General features: G+C 36.5%; 1 protein-coding gene across 1 annotated transcript in view; it reads left to right on the top strand.

The window, feature by feature from the left end:
* The window catches only part of ARMC4 (armadillo repeat containing 4), a 53,764-nt gene that overhangs the window by 18,585 nt on the left and 22,475 nt on the right, over positions 1-12,704 (top strand). The window contains exons 8-9 of the mRNA XM_010135727.1: positions 8,169-8,357; positions 8,931-9,152. Coding sequence (XP_010134029.1) covers positions 8,169-8,357; positions 8,931-9,152 — 411 coding nt within the window. The remainder of the gene's footprint in view (positions 1-8,168; positions 8,358-8,930; positions 9,153-12,704) is intronic.

Below are 12,704 nucleotides of genomic sequence, written 5' to 3'. Positions count from 1 at the left end.
GGGAAAGAGGATGTCCATGCTGACACAAAATAACCCCCAAATCAAAACTAAACTGGGTTTAAGAGAGAAGGGTCATAAGATGGGTATGTGTGACGGTCAAGTAGCCTTCACCCTTGCAGAAGAATTATATACTGAGGAAATGACTTCTACTGGAGCCATCAGTCTGGAGTTAACCTGTGGGTGGAAAATATGCTGCTGATGACCCGTGCTATTTAGGATTCTTACACAGATTTTGCTTGTTACGGAAATCTTAGCGTAACCATATGTATAAAACCACAGAGAACATTTCTTTACTAAAAGTAACAACAAAATGTAGTTGAACTTGGATATTCTGCTGATATTTAACAAACAGTAAAATTATTTGCTGCTTTAAATGAATTAAGATGCTTTGTTTACACATTTTACTATTTTAAAACTGTAGTGCATAAAGATCAGTCATGCCCCATAATGCACACTCTTGTTCATTTGTTTTACATCTTTAAATTTTTACTTAATTAGTACCAATACATTTTTGTTTACCTACCATTCTTTGGTTAAGCCTATAATGTCAAAATTCCTTACTTGACTCTGTACAGTATTTTCCAGTTTCTTTGTTTTCCTTGCTATGTTTTTTGAGCTCTGTACAGAAACCTTGGCAGTTCAAACTTAGTACTCTTACTGCTCTCTTTTCCTATTTGTTTTCTCTAGCTATTATCACTTTTAACATCAGTCATACCTGGTTTCTCTATATTTGATCTCATTTTAATGCAGTTTTTAATCCCTGATACCTGGATGTAGTAGACTTTCAAAATTTTCAAGTATTTGTTAGGCACTAAATTTCAAAAGAATACTATAAGAGAGAGAAAAAGGAATTTTTGGCTTGCCCCTCAAGTCTTCCAAAGCACCAGAGTCTTTGGAGATTTAGGAAGCCCAGGAAACCAGATCTAGTTTGGTGAATCCATAGCTGGTTTCCATGCTTGCCAGGGTACATGCAGAACCAGCCTATCCAATGATTCTTGGCACAGGATGCCTAGAAGTTTAGTGAACCAGCCATCAGGAGTTGTTTGGGCCTCCTATAGGTGTGTTACCCTGGAGATAAATTGCCCTGAGGTCCTTACTGTCTACAAATAAAGGGATCCAGTTCCTCTAAAACACATAACCTGAAAGCAGGGAAGCAAAGGGAAGCTAAGAAGGTAACCCGTATCTCCCTCATTGGAGAGCCTCAGGTCCTAAGTTCCATGCAAAGCAGCTGCCTGAGAACTTGGAGACCATAAGAAGCCAAAAAGCTTAGGAGCTCCTGCAGACCTGGCTTTCCAGCTGTTTGGCAGCCCATCAGGCAAGAAGTCAGATTCTGTGAAAATCAGAAGCCGAGCAGCCTGGCAGGCTACTCAGCAGCCATCTGGCTGACAAGAGAAAAGATGAAGAGGCACATTGGTAATGTAGCCTGCCTGGTTTCTGTCAAAACTTTTCAAGAAGTCGTTGTGTTCTTATGGAAGGTTTTGGTTCCATTCCATTAGCATTTTCTCATGGAATGCTGTTCTACTGGAAAATATTTGACCAGCTTTCCTCGTAACCTAGTTCATAATAGCTACACATGCTAGTCAACAGCTTGTCATGTAGCTTCTGTGCTTTTAAATTAGACTTGCTAATTGGATTTTTAAAGTCTATAAAAAGTTTAAATCCCATCCTCCTCACATTTTTTCTTTTTCATCTCCTCTTTGTTTTTGCTTCTTGTCCATTTTACTTTTTTTCTGTCTTTGCCGTCTCAATTGCCACATGGAACTTCCATGTATTTTAACGTAAGAAAAGAGCACGGGAATTATTGTGTCGTATTTGCTGCATAATATAAACCAGAAAATTTCAAGCAATCATTTTCTCTAGCACAAAAGCTTTTGATTGAACTGTAACATATTTTATACTTCATGCTTGTTGTTCAGATTCTCAGTAGTCTGTAATGGTAACTTGTACAGTACTATATGATTGCATTCTCACATACCACTCTAATTTATGGAACCATGCCAGAGTTGCAAAGACACGAACAATAATTGTTATAATTTATTAGTTTGTGTTTTCACTGCATTGATTGTTTACCTGGACTGTCCTCAGAACATTTCAATATTTCTGTCTTGCATCTTACAATATCAAACTATATATTAGTGATGACTATCTCATAAACATTTTAATAATTATAAGAAGCTTGCTTTGACATTTATTGGATTTAATTCAATCCAAAACCAGTGGAAACAATGTTTAGCTTTTCCAGTTATTCAATGTTATCTGTTTCTCATAATTCAATTATTAAAAAGTTTTCCAAAATAATCTAAAGCAAATTTTCTCTACTGTGACCTCAAAGCACTTTGATACTACTAGTTTCACTGCTTCTGTGGAAAAAAAAAAATAGGATTTTTGCATTTACCCAGGACTGAACTTCGGTCAGTGGTGAGAAGGGGGAGGAAGAGTAGGTGTAGTCCGCCAGGCTGAAAACAACAGACAGAAGGACTACCAGAAGTTGCACGAGTGACATTTCCCCCCACCATGGAAATGGACAGATTCCTTCATTAAGGAAGAGGTAGTTTAAAGATGACTCTTGATCGCTGAAGTTTATTTGCACCGCCATGTCATCACTTCTTTGGGCAAAAGCAATTCAATTTGACAAATTAGCTTTGACACCTTAAGCTTTTTAAGATGTTCTAAGAGTGAAATGCTACTTATTTTTAGTGGAGGAACTTTTATCTTTCAAGTGGAGTATTTTAAATGGTATACACAATAATACAGTGTTTAGCTTTAAATCTTCCAAATAAAGAAACCAGTATTCACTTTGGAAGAAATAAAAAAGGAGTTCAGTTACAAAAGAATTCAGTAGTTCTTTTACAAGAACTGTATGTCTTAAGTTAAGGCGATGAACTTTATTTACTTTATGAAAATAACCATGAAAAGCATATAATATGATGACAAGAGAACTCAAACATCCCAAATGTTCTCCTTGTATAAATACTGCAAAGATCAAGTAATTTTTTCAAATGTGTCTTTCTGCAAATATCGTAATGCTTTCTGCTCCTAATTAAAATTATGTGTAAAGATGGTCTATCACATAGTGTTGCTTCTCTTGGCATAAGCCAATGTAGAAATAAGTGAAAAGGGAAACTTAACTAAATTTTCTTACTAGTCATGCAGTTCAACAAGATGAGAAGACTAGAAGGTTGAGGTTTTTATTAGCACAGAAGGTAACTTTGCTGGCCTCCACATCTATGCCAGATAGTGGGTTTTTCACTGCTTGAGATTGCAAACTCCTCCCATTGACTCCCGTTTTTAAATAGTATTTATTGTGCTTTCTAAAGCTAAAAACTTTGCTACCTACTGGTTAGAAGATGTGGTCATGTGAAGTCATGAATGGTCCTGTTATCTTTTCCCATCTTCTTCAGCCACTTAAAATGTAGTTTAATTATCCATATGTTTTCATTTCTGTCATGGTTAAGTATTACATTAGAAGTTATAATTCTGATGAAGATTTAAAATTAAGATAGTTCCTGTTAATACAGTAAAATGTTCTCGCTCTCCCCCCCTTCCCAATTTTTTTAGCAGTTTTAATGCTTCTTTAAATTTCTTCGCATTTTACCTCTTACTTTGTTCAGCTCAGGAAATATTATGACTAAAACAGAAGCATTCAACCTATCATTAACACATATACTCATATATACATATATATATACAGTAAATTTATCTATGTTATTGCTTATCAGTGATTTTATCAATATTTTTATCTATTAAGGCTTTTTTTTTGGCTTTACTCTTACAATAACATTTTTTTCCTGCCTAACTTGACCTGAGTAGCCTTGTTAGGTTTTGTAGCAATAAGTAAGGGGGTGGAATAAATTACCTAAATACACTTAAATGCATTTTTCTTTTCTTTCAAGTTGTTTTTTGTATACCTGTATCCTAAGATGTTCTCTCAGCTTTTCAAAATACTTGAAGTTTGTTGAATAACTTAATATGTAACATTAAAGAAAGTAAATGTAGCTAAATAACTGTATTAATTCATTAGACTTTGCAGTATGTACATGCTAAAGTATAAACGTAGCCTTGGGCTGGAAACAGAACACTCCCCACTTCAATATCAAAGTCATGTTATTTCCCAATAGTACACTACCCAGACATTCAAACAATGCCATTTACATATCTGCAGTGAGGTTTAAGGACTACAGGTAAACGGGTAAACTTAACACATGCTAATAGCTGAAAATGGCAAACTCTTTGGTTAAGTCACACCAAAAAAGTTAAAGGTAGAATTTAAAGATCTCATTTTTTGCTATATGAAAAAAAGTTTTAAAAACATTTTGGAAGATATGTTATATATGATTTTTCTTCTCTTTTGTTACAAAAATAAGTACAGATGAAAATGCCTGAGAGTATTTGGAAACTAAGATCACACAGATTACTTAGACTTTATAGTATGAACAGCTATCTGATCATTAATACAAGTATACTTAAGGAACATAGATTCAAAATAATTAAATCCAGACCTCCACAATCACAGGCACAACTTCCTATAATTTATTCTTTAAATCTTTTTAAAGTATGGAAATTTTATATAATAAATACACAACATTCAGTAAAAAAAAAATTACTGTACAAAACAAATGTGTGGTTTCGCTAAATTATACCAAATAGATTGCATTTGCTGTTTAAATCTTTTTTTTAATTAAAAAAAGACCTTGTACGTAATATAATGGATTTTAAAGCTGTAATTTCAATCCTTCTTTCTGCTCATTGTTCAAGTTTCTTACTTCTTTGCATTTCTCTTTGTCTTTTCTCTTTCGCGTGTCTCTGTAACCCATTATCTACCCGCTTTGGTCAAATTTAAAATGTCAAGACAGACATGAAAACTCATGCTAAGAAATATTGTTTTTATTCAGGTGATTGTCTGTAGATACGTTTGCTTTGTGTTATGCATACACTAACAATGACAGAGAAACATTTATGCCAGCATATCCATGGGAAACACACTGTAAGCCCGCCTCCTTTACATGCAGCTCACATGGTAATAGAATTGGCAGAGCATTGCCCTTCCTTCTTTGTTTCTCTCAGCTGCTTTTCCAAGCCGCAAACTTATATTGTCCTTCTTCTGTGCAAACATTTAGATCCTCTTTTCATTTCTGTAAGGACCTCTGTTATTTGTTCATTCTGGGGTTTTTTAGTTCGTCACAAGGTTTGCTCTTGGATACCACCTTTTTTCCACATGCTGTAGCTTCTGGTTTTGATCCTCACACTGTATGGCTTTAACATCTCTCTTCCAATCTCAAGAACTGCACTGCTTGTGGTGGAAAATGTTTAGCTCCTGATGGACCTACTCACTGCTTTTGCTTTCTGTGAGAAGGAAACATCCCAGCTAAGAGTTGTGTTTGGCAGTTAGACACAGAACTGAAAAAAAGATGAACTGCAACACCTTCTGGAATTTTTATTTACAAAGTCCACTAGCAATTTAATGGATTTGCTCAGCAGAGATAGGACAATACAACTGGACCCTACTCTGTTCATAAATCAGTCCCCCTAAGTAAATAAATAAATAAAATCAAAACCATTCTAGGTTTCAGGGTCACTCCCTAGCCCTAGGAGACTTTATACTATCCGTATCTGCACTTTCACAAAGTCCTAAGAACTTTCAGTCCAAAAGGGTTTCAGGAGAGTGTCTGGTAGTTACTATTCAGATTTCTCCTATTGACCTGTTGAAGGAAGCAAATGAAAGTTATTCCACTTGCAGACCTTTCTTTCCATCTCTGCACGTTTACCATCACTGAGGATAAAATTCCTTCTACAAAGTTACTGCAAACCATTTGGCCAGTCGCTTTACTCTCTTTCCAGTGTGATAACAGTTTGACACCAGGCCATCCAATGCTCTCTACAGATGTGTCACCACGATGACACCAAGAATCTCTGACCAATTTTCAATCCCTGTTTTCAGTCCCCTTTGGGCACTAATGGCATATTTTTAGTAAATAGCTCCATAAAAATTAGGTGAACCACCTGAGGTTCTTGCCCACCATGACTTCTGATCTGGATCTGTTTCATAATCGTAGTTCATGTGCTTTTCTTGTGTTTCTACAGAAATCCTTAAGTTAGCCATAGTTAAGTCATTCACTAGTTTCTATATTCATTGGACAAAGAACTTTAAGGGAACCAGTCATCTGAAAGATTGAAAATTAACAAAAAATGTTGGGCTGGATTGTAGATTGTATAAAAAGAAACACAAATATCTATACTTAGTATAGAGATCCACTCAACTAAAGCAACCATTCAAGTAGAAATGGTGAGTTCTCCAGATTACATTGCAATGCCTCATATCCTCAGGTTAGGCACTTCAAGTTCTATCCACCCCTTTGCTAATTATTGTGTTTATAATGAGGTTTCAGAAAATGCTGCTGGATTTTTCAGTGTTGACTTTCGGGCTCTGTATAACTAGACATCCTGAGAACTCCTTCTAGATGGCTGTTGGCAAAGCTGCTTAGAGTTACGCACAGATTGAACAAACCTGTAAAAAAATAAGTCAATGCATGTTTTTCTATTTCAACATTGTTTCTGTCCACAAGGAAACTGAAGAAAGATTCTCTAAAATAATGTAATCTTACATGGTGGAACTTTTTACCAAAGAAAGAGTTGTAATTCCTTTCAAGCTCAGTTTAACGGAGTGCAGTAAATCTTGGTGTACAGCGTTGATCAGTGACTATGTCACCTAATTAGTTAAGAATTTGTGCTTAAACAGAACTTAGATTTATAGCCAGGTATAAATCTAATCATACTTGAGGTATGTATGCTTGAGCATACTTGAGCATACATACCTCAAGTATGTCACAAGTTCCTCTTGAGGCAACCAAATGAATCCCATACCGATTAGTTCAGTCTCACAGTTCCAAAACTGCTGGTTTTCTCTGTTTTACACATTGACGTGTAAACATGTGTTTGATAATTTGAGTTCACTAATAAACACAGGAATGTGAGACGAGCCAATGCTCTGTCAGACCAAAGGTTCACTAACATATTCTGTTAGTCACATACATAGGATGCCTAAGGAAAGGTAGAAGAACAGGGCAAAAATGTAGTCAAGGTTCCCTCCCCAGAATGCTCTTCCACTGTCAGGCTCAGGAACTTTCTAAATCAGAGGGAATACTTTTATATTGAATAAATCTTAATGGATTTTTTTTTCTGTGAATTTGTCTAGTTAATGTCTAACATGTAAACTTCTAACAGCCACTGCAACCCTGCTCCAAGGACTTCAACATCTTAACTATGCTTTCTTTTATTTTGAACACGCTACCTGATAATTTCATCTGATGCTCCCAGGTCTTCTCCTGCAAGAGAAGAGAGATCCCTGTGCACCCTTTCCATTCTACTCAAGATTCTATACACCTCTATCATACTGCTCCTCATTTTTCTGTTTTATAGCCTTGAGTGCCCTAGTTGGTTAATCATTCTTTCTACAGGGCAGTTCTCTACCTTTGATTATTCTTGTTGTCTTTCTCTAAACCTTTTCTAATTTTTCTCTGACTTTTTTCAAGAAGGAAAGGATGGACCAGACCTGCATACTATTTTCAAGATCAAGACACACTGTTTAGTTTTCTGTTTCTTTTCTAAGAGCATACTTAGACACTTTTCCAGAGTTGTGTTTGTGCCCTTCAGTTACATTTTACATCAGTTGTTCTTACTCTGAGGTGCACAATGGGTCTTCCACAATTGCTTTCATGACCTGTGTAACCTTCCTTCTTAAATATTCCTGAATACTCATTTGCATTGGTACAAGAAAATTATATTACCAGTCCTTTGTCATATCTGTCAGACTTAATGTTAGGCACCCACCTGTGGAATATGATACAGTAGATAAGGGAGACCCGCACCCTTCCGGAGTGACAGCTTGAGGCTGTAAGGATTACGCTGTGGTATCTAAAATGACACGAGATACCTCTATTTCGGCATTGAATTTTTGCCTAGATGGTGGTAGGTAAAACAGTCTAACTCTCATATGTCAATCAAGAGAGCTCTGAGTTCTGAATTAGCCTTATTTCCTGGTGAAGGCAACGCAGCAATAGCTGCAGTTTTGAATGATTATGCCATGTCAATTTCTTTGGAGAAAGATTTGCATGTAAATACAGACTGAATGTTTTAATTGAATTTAATTTAATGTTTTGATTCTCGTTTAGGATGCTGGGGAAATGGTTCGATCCTTTGTTGGTGGCTTGGAACTAATAGTCAATTTGCTAAAATCAAAAAATAAAGAAGTTTTAGCAAGTGTATGTGCAGCTATTACAAATATAGCTAAAGATGAAGAAACTTTAGCTGTTCTAACAGATCATGGAGTCGTCCCTCTGTTGTCCAAACTAGCAAACACAGTAAGTAACCTCTAAACATAATATAATAAATACCTGAATTTCTTGTGTCAGAGTGCATTATACCCCACTAAAAAGTTATAACAAAAGCAGTAGATTTTGCAGCAGCTACAAGGAAGAGCTGTAGAATCCTTCTTCTATGACATGAATATTGGACATGAAAACACTCTGTGGCTGATACTAAAATTGCTTTAGAAGATAAGCTTCCTTTTAATAGTCCCTCTTGCTGAATATTGCTTTTGAGAGATGCAGCTGACGTATGAAAAAACCGCAATGGGCCAAAAGAGAAATTAATCTGAACCATTCAGACAATCTCAATGATGGGGCTATGCTATATGTTACATTTTAATGCTAACTTTATCTAATTTCCAATCAATCTAAAAGCACCTTTGAAATAATATAAAAATTCACAGCACTTTCTACAAAGAGAATAATAAGGGACTACTAGCTCCATGTTTTTCAATTGTATTGCAGTTAAGTTGGGATGCCTTAAAGATGAGAATAAAACTCTGCTTTCCTATGAAATTTTTGTTGTATTATGTTGTCCTTAATTTATTATCTTTTTACCTTCTTCAGAACAATGACAAATTAAGACGTCACTTAGCAGAGGCCATTTCTCACTGTTGCATGTGGGGAAGCAATAGAGTTACCTTTGGAGAGACCAAGGCTGTAGCTTCTTTAGTACGTTACTTGAAGTCAAACGATCCATCAGTTCACAGAGCTACGGCTCAGGCTTTGTATCAGCTTTCAGAAGACCCCAACAACTGTATCACCATGCATGAAAATGGAGTGGTGAAGGTGAGGTGAAGATTTTTCTTATGTGGAGTTCAAATTATTGGAGGGGTTTGGTATGGTCTAAAGAAGATCTCTTTCATTTGAAATAGTTCTTGAATACTGCTGTGTACCTCAAATTTTCTGAACTTTATCCTAAAAATGTTTGGTTAAGTAGTGAATTAGGGAACAGTATTTCAGTGCTAAAGATATCACAGCTTGGTGTTTGTTAGGAATGGAAATACAGTGTGCATGTTCACCTCTAGATTACTTGACTTGTCTTCGACCTAGGCTGGTGGTGATGCCACATCAGCATTTTGTTATGCTCAATGGACTTTTGCAAAAGAAGTTGGGTTATCTTAATGAATAGTTGCCTAGTATGGCAGAAAGCCACCTAGGAACTGAGTGTAAATGGATTTAGGGACAAATCAAGACAGAATAATAAAAAGGCTTAGTTTACTTGGAGCTGTTTCAGTGAATTCTGCATTTACTTATAAAAATTCTTGGTTTAGGTGTTAAGTATGAACACATTCTGCAAAGACCTCACTACAGAAATAATTTTTCTCTCAAAAAGAATTTTATAGCCAAGTTTTATCTTCACTTGTTGAAGCCAGTAGAGTTATTCCTTTGGCACAGGAGAGATAAGGATTATGGCCTTAGAGATGGAGATTGTAGGAGCTCTCAGTTTTCATAAATTCCCTGACAGATTCAATGTTTGCAGACTTATCATTTTACTCCATGTTCAGGTAAATGTATTGAAAGCAAGAGTTGCCTTATGATGTAGTATTACAGTTAATGCTGAGTTTATGCCTGCATTAATGGTAGTGCACTTTATTGTGAGCAGTTTCAATTATAGCGCAGTCTAATGGTCCTGCATTATCATACATGTGTCTGTAGCTGGCTATATCTGTAATTTGGTTTAGAAAGATCCACTGCTCAAAAATGTTTGAAGACTCAGTTTAAATGCCAGTACTTGAACTGACTCAAATCTAACCTCCCCTTTCAGTGCTGGAAAGTAACATAATGCAACTGTGATAGAAAGATACTGGCTGTACAGCACAAGGAAATATAGACTATACTACGGCTCAGTTTGAAACTAGTGTCTGATGACTTTTTATGGTTGCTTATCTTTCCATTCAACTTTTCCATCCAACGGCCCATTTTCTGTCATCCTGTCATCTGTTGTTTTTAATAATTTTATTATGCAGATTTTAGGTTTTATATGTCGTAGCATTCTGAACATACTGTATAAGCTGATTCTGGTGATACACTTTTGTAATAATTCCATCTCGGTCTGGGTTCATTTTTATGTTTCAGTCCTGTTAAAATATTTAGACTAATTAAAAACATTTATTTGCACTGGCAGATAAATAGGGATGTACAGAAAATTATCACAAGTATTTAATTTTTTTCTATTACTCATGCTATTCTGGAATGACTATAATACGTTAAGGGAGAGAAAAGACAACTGATAAAAGGAAAACTACAAAATAAAGGAATTTGGGTTATATTTGTTGCATCTAAACTTTTTGTCCAGGGTGCACTTCTCATGTACAGGAAATTTGTATTTTTGTAAGATGGTTGGGGACTGGAGCAAGTGACTTGTGAGGGAACTGAGCTTGTCTAGGTTTGAAAAAGAAGGCCTTTGGGCAATGATGCCTAATAGCAGCCTGCCAATATCTAAGAGAAATTTATCGAGAAGACAAAGGCAGGCTCTTTATCAATGTTTATGGTAGCACAAGAGACAATGGTCATAAATTGAATCTGATGGGTTCCATCTAGATGTAAGGAAAAAATTCTACTGTGAGGGTAATGAAGCGCTAGAACTGAGAGATTGTGGAATCTCCATCCAAAAGAATTTAGACCTGACTTGACAAAGCCATGAGCAACCTGGTCTAAATTCACTATTGACACTGCTTTGACTAGGAGGTTGGACCAGATGACCTCCTCAGATACCTTCCAACCCAAATGATTCTGATTCAGAGCACTTGATTTCCATCAGATGGAAAATAATAAACAATAGTAGGAAATATGGAAAATAATGATTGATCTTTGCAAGCCACTGTTTCTCTATCTTTTGATAATTAAGCAGTATTCTCCAACTTCTCAACTGGCTTTGGCACACTCAGTTATGGAAAGACAACCATAGATGCGATAATGAGCTTTCCCATTCAGTATCCAGAAACAGTCACGGTGTCTAATGTGACAGAAACCATTTTTCAGTCTACTTAGTCAGATGGGTATCTCAAAAGAAATACTGTCAGAGGAACAGATTTAATCACTCTGTTGTTTAGATACATAGGGAAATGTGTAAGACAAAGTGTGTCAATTCCACTTTGTATCATTCAGAAATGATATATTCCATGAACAGAAAATTCACTTCAATTTTAGGTCAGGGCTACAAACATATGTGACTAAGAGATGCAGTCTCTTAGTCTGCACTTAGGCCCTCCCTTAGTAGGACTAAGAGGTCCCACATACCTTGAAGTGTTTCATGAGGTTTGACTAATCCTCTTCTGTAGTTCACAAGATCTCAGGTTTTGGGGGAAAAGCAGTTGATTGTAAACAAAAATGTTTCTGTAGTGAATCTTTAAAATGCAGCCAAACCTGATCAAGAATTACAAAGTTAAAGAGCACCACATCTGTGACCACAAGTTGCCATGAAGGACCTGTATCCTGGTTTTGCTGGGACAGAATCCTAGGCCTGCCACGGTCTGCAGGCTCTGCTGTTTCGAGTCACCAGGGCAGCTGACTCGAGTTGGTTAACAGGTGCATCCCAGACCATAAACATCACACTCATTATAAAGGGGGAAGTTTGCTGAGGATGGGAGGTCCTTCTCTTCTTCCTCCTCCTCCTCTCTAGAGTCACCACACCTGGAAGGGCTTGTTTACCATTCTGCTTCCCAAGGACTGCCTTCCTGTTCATTGTGACTGCTGTACGCTTGCTGGGCTGAGTATAATTTTGTTTTCTTTATATTAGTTTGGCTGTTTTATTCAATTTATTTTCATTTCAATCTGTGCATCTCCTCTTCCTGATCCCCCATTAACAACTAGAGAGGGGTCATCAGATGATAGAGCGACTTTTACAGTTTAGTGCTTGATACAGGCTAAACAGAGACAACCTGGAATAAAACTCCATGCCTGCTAAGTGTCACAATATGCAGAAGTCTTGGGAAGGATTTTTGGAAATCATCTCTAGCCTTAAAATGCTGCACTGTTGTTTCAAGCCATAAACTGTTCGGTTTGGTAGACTGGAATCTCTTTGTAGCCAGGAAGTGACAGTGAACCAAATGCATAGCAAGGAAAAGAAATGTTATGACTCCTTATTGCTCATTTTTCTTACTGGCAGTAAAAAATGATATAACCTTGGAAGACACTAATTTACGTGAAGGAGTAGTTCTCGCTAGTCCCCTCAAAAGTCAAAATAATGAAAGTTTGGTAGTTTTCAGATAACCTAAATCAAACTAGTCAGATGGTTGGTGTCATGCATGCTAATGTCAAATGTACTGAATAAGTGTAAATCTTTAAGAGATCTGTTCAGTTCTTCAAGCAAATTGTTTTCTCTTCAGTGTCCTGCTG

The sequence above is a fragment of the Buceros rhinoceros genome, unplaced genomic scaffold (genome assembly GCF_000710305.1).
Source record: "Buceros rhinoceros silvestris isolate BGI_N320 unplaced genomic scaffold, ASM71030v1 scaffold40370, whole genome shotgun sequence".
NCBI classification, from domain to species: domain Eukaryota; kingdom Metazoa; phylum Chordata; class Aves; order Bucerotiformes; family Bucerotidae; genus Buceros; species Buceros rhinoceros.
Note: the sequence above shows the minus strand (reverse complement) of the source record. Positions and strands in the feature narration are given on the sequence as shown.